Source organism: Protobothrops mucrosquamatus, unplaced genomic scaffold, assembly GCF_001527695.2.
Source record: "Protobothrops mucrosquamatus isolate PMUCROS unplaced genomic scaffold, P.Mucros_1.0 scaffold2391, whole genome shotgun sequence".
NCBI classification, from domain to species: Eukaryota; Metazoa; Chordata; class Lepidosauria; order Squamata; family Viperidae; genus Protobothrops; species Protobothrops mucrosquamatus.
Genome location: NW_015388465.1, coordinates 5,622 through 9,937, shown reverse-complemented (window position 1 = coordinate 9,937; position 4,316 = coordinate 5,622). Strand labels below are relative to the sequence as shown.

Sequence of the window (4,316 nt, the reverse complement as noted above, 5' to 3'; positions counted from 1 at the left end):
ATATCCAGGTCCTATGCCATGGAGCGCTTTAAAGGTGGTAACTAACACCTTAAAGCGTACCCGGAAGGCCACTGGTAGCCAGTGCAGCTCGCGCAGCAGCGGCGTTACGTGGGAGCGACGTGTCGCTCCCAACACCGCCCGCGCGGCCGCATTCTGGACCAGCTGAAGCCTCCGGATGCTCCTCATAGGGAGCCCCATGAGCAGTGGCACAGATCCACAGAAGAAGTGGGCCGGTGAGGCGAGGCAAATGTCAGGGCATGGGAGGCCTGGCTATGGCGGTCTTAACGTAAGCAGGTAAGACATCCCCCGAAAAAAAGACCTGATCTTATTTTCGGGGAAATACGGTAGTGACTACACAGAATGACTCTTCTGATAAAAAAAGATTGACCAATGGAGGAGGATGATTGGAAGGGAAGAAGGGAAGAAGAGCTGCTTTGCCAGAAATGTCCACTATGTTCTTGTTTTTACGAGGTAAAATGTCATTTACTGCAAATAAAAGAAGTTCCTGGCTTTTATTTATAAAGAGCACTTACTAACTCTCCTTTTTTAAAATTAGGAATCTATATCTCTTTTCTCAGTCAACTGCACGTGAATGCTAATTTACAGATCCTTCTACTATTTGAGAATTACTTGCACAACAAGAATATCAAATAAATGCTTCATTACATTAGCTGCTGCTTTCCATATACTAACTCCATTTACAAACTCAGAAAAATATATATAGTTGAGCATGACTACAGATAGATGAACTACAATTCCAGCCCATAATCTGGGGCTGCTACACTACAGCCCATAATCTGGCCCACGCACTATTAAGATTTATTAGCCCTTTCCCAGTATCTGCTGAAATTTCTCCTTCATCTCACCTCTGGCCTAATAAGTGAGGGAAATGCATTTCACACATCATATTCAATAGGCTTCAGCCTTGTATTCAAAATAACTATCAAAAATGAATTTGTTGGCAACTCTGTCCCAGTATTTATACTGATTTCTGCTTCAATAGTTCCTCCATGTGCTTGGAAAAATAGAAGGAAGTTATCAGTCCCATTTTTTCCTGAATGAAAATGGAAAATAATGGAGTTTCCTGGAAGTCTTCCACAAGAAATATACAATAAATGTTGCTAATAGTTAGATTCTTGAGGTTAAGCGGTAATAAACGGTCCTGTCTGATACTTTGCTTGCCAATAGAAATTAGAAGTGATGAATATTCTCTTGACAAAGACTGTGATTGTTCTAAAAAGGTTCCTTGCCTGCATTTTAGGCAAATAGCTGTCAACACCCTGTCCTCATACATCAGTCCACTTGTGATGTAAATTGAAGACAGGCATCCCTAGAAGCCACAATACAGAGATCCTTGTGTCTATGCCTTAATTATCGCCCTGGTCTTGAACTTGTACTCTTCTGGTCTGGGATAACATAGAAGCCTGTCGGCAACAGTTTTTGTGCACATACCCATATTGTATATGCCGATGCCTGTCCTGAAACGTCATCACACAATATCTTTGGATTTGGAGCTTGTCACCATTCCACTCCAGTGTATCTCAGGTTGCAGTGCCTGATTAATAGGCTTCAGTTAAAGTAGAGTCAAAAACTAGAAGCAGAATGAGGTGCATGTATCCTTTTTTTACTGAGCAAAGCAATAATGCAAATGATGAGGTTAGACTGGTAAGAAAACAGAAGTGGTTGTATGACAGAAATCTTTCTGCTCAAGACAGTCCTCAAGAAACACCATGTGCAATTGCCTGCAGTATCAGTTCAGATTGATGGTGGTTTAGTCCAGAATACCACCTATTAGAAGCACTTCTGGATTTCAGGCAGGGTGAGATTCATAAAAATCCAGGCAATAAAACATGGATTATCCAGTATTCAGTGCAGATTCCTTTGTTTGAGCAAGTTATTGTATATCTACTTAACATACATTATACCAACATTCTGATTATTTGAGAAAGATTATTGGCATGTTTAATTTGTAATGGTGGATCCAATAAATTATGTGCCTTGTCCAGGAAAAGAGAACTGGTAGCCCATGTCAGAATATCCATTTTTTTCCAGGGATAATACAAGTTCCCTACTTCTGATCTGAACTTAATATCCTGTTTCTACTAGAAACTAGCCAGATGTTACTAGCTGTCAGGCTGTATTCTCTGGAGCCAGCAGTAAAACATAGATACTTCCTGCTTTAGCTCAGCTTTTCATCTAAACACATGAAAGTCTCAGATAAGATTTATTTACTGCAGACAAAAACAAAGGCATTCAAAACAGCTGATTGGCAGACTACAATGATACAAATGATTATAACTCTGCAGTGGTTTAAATTAACAGATTCCAGATTCTTGGCATGGTGTTTAGTGGCCTTGAAGCTGAGCGATTTTATTTTTACCAAACAGCTCTACTGGCTCCTGCCTAGCTCTCCTATCAGGAAGTTCCCAAGGAAAGCATATGGGCAGTAGCTTTCTCCTTTGATTCAATGCCAATATTTGTTTTGTTGAACATGGAGCTCTTGTTCAGCTAATATCCTGGCTATTGCAAGGAGGGGTTGGAGAAGTCACTGCCTGTATTCATGAGATTATTAATTAACCCTTTGCTTGAGGGGGGGAGCTGTCAGCAGCCCTGAAAGAAGCTGTGGTATGCCCCCTTTAGAAGAGGCCATCTCTAGATCCTATGTTCCTGGTATACAAACAGCAGCTCCATTTTGCTTTGTTTCAATTTTGATCTGTTCTCTCCCCCTTAGGCAGTGGTGGGATTCAAATATGCGAATAACCGGTTCTCTGTGTGGATGCCACTTCCGGAAGTCCATTCTAAGCCTGGGCAACAAAAAATTAGCTTTCTTCTACATCAATCATTAGTTTCTGTTAGTTTTTATTTCTGTATCTGAAAATTTTTAAAAGTTATCTAAAAACTTTTTCTGCATTGCTATTGGAGGCAAGATAGGTTGTGATTATTCTCTACCAAATGTAGTCTTTATCTGGTATCAGCTGGGCTATATTTTCAATATAAAGTGAAAAGCCTTTTTTATTTGTTTGGCTGTTTAAAATATTGCGATTCTTGTGTTGGAGGATTTTTAAATATTTTAATATTTTATTGTTGCTAATGTCTGTAATATATTAATTTTGCTAATATGAGGTAGTTACTATATTTGATATTTAGCTCCCTGAAAGCTATAAAAATGATGCAAGAAAGGAATAGAAATAATTTCAGATATGTAAATATAAATCTCTAAAGGGTTGTTTTCTTTCTCCATATGTAGGCAGCCCTGGTTGGGGGGACCACCATGGTTATAGGACATGTACTTCCGGATAAAGAAACTTCCCTGCTGGATGCTTATGAGAAGTGTCGTAGCCTGGCTGACCCAAAGGTGTGCTGTGATTATGCCCTGCACATGGGCATCACCTGGTGGGCACCTAAGGTAAGAGGGATGAACCTGGAAGCAATTTTTAAAAAAATGTCTAGTTTAATAGCCTCTGTACCGCTAGCCTTCAATTTTTTTAGGTTCAAGACCCTCTTTAGCAAGCATAGTATTTAGGGAGTGATTCTAATTCCACCTTAAGCATAAATCCAATTGGACAACCTTGGATCAGCTTCTCTCTCTCAGCCCCAGAAAAAAAGCAATGGAAAATCTTGCCAAGAAAACTGCAGCAACTCGTCCAGGTAGCAACCAGGAATTAACATTGCCTTAAAAGCACACATACACAAGACTTCTTCCCTGTATTTGTACAGTGGTTGTGCTGCTGATGCAATCCACATCTCATCTGACTGCAGACCAGAAGGTAGTTTCTACCCCATCAGTTAAGATCTGTGTATTTAAGAACCTGTAAGACCCAATATTGGATTCCTATGTAGGTCCAACATTTGAATGCAAGTACTGTATATAAGATTTGCATTTTAATGTCACCATATGTGTTTCAGAATTGGCCTTCAGCATGGTTCTCCATGCTGGGACACCATAATTATTGGGCATGTTGATTGAAGATTTTAGGAATCTAAATAATACTTGACACTATAAAATTGAAAACTGTTCTAAATTGACAAGAAGTGACCCTCTAAAGTAGCTGGCAGTACCCTATCAAATCCTACCAAAAATTGAGCTTGAACTGTGGCCCTGCCCTTTTCATCCAGGATTATTATTATTATTTATTATTATTTTAATTTGTATACCGCCCTTCTCCCATAGGACTCAGGGCGGTTCACAGCATATTAAAAACAAATAGTAAACACAAAATACAAAAAATTACAAAATACAAAAATACAGAAAATAAACCCCGATAAAAGCCGAATTAAAACCAAATATTACAAGCTGTGTTTCGAATTAAATACTT

The 4,316-nt window shown here is 39.2% G+C and overlaps 1 protein-coding gene across 1 annotated transcript in view; it reads left to right on the top strand.

Moving 5' to 3' along the window:
- The window catches only part of LOC107295538 (dihydropyrimidinase-related protein 5), a gene marked incomplete at its 3' end in the record, with an annotated part of 18,999 nt that overhangs the window by 9,521 nt on the left and 5,162 nt on the right, over positions 1–4,316 (top strand). The window contains exon 2 of the mRNA XM_015824862.1: positions 3,248–3,406. Coding sequence (XP_015680348.1) covers positions 3,248–3,406 — 159 coding nt within the window. The remainder of the gene's footprint in view (positions 1–3,247; positions 3,407–4,316) is intronic.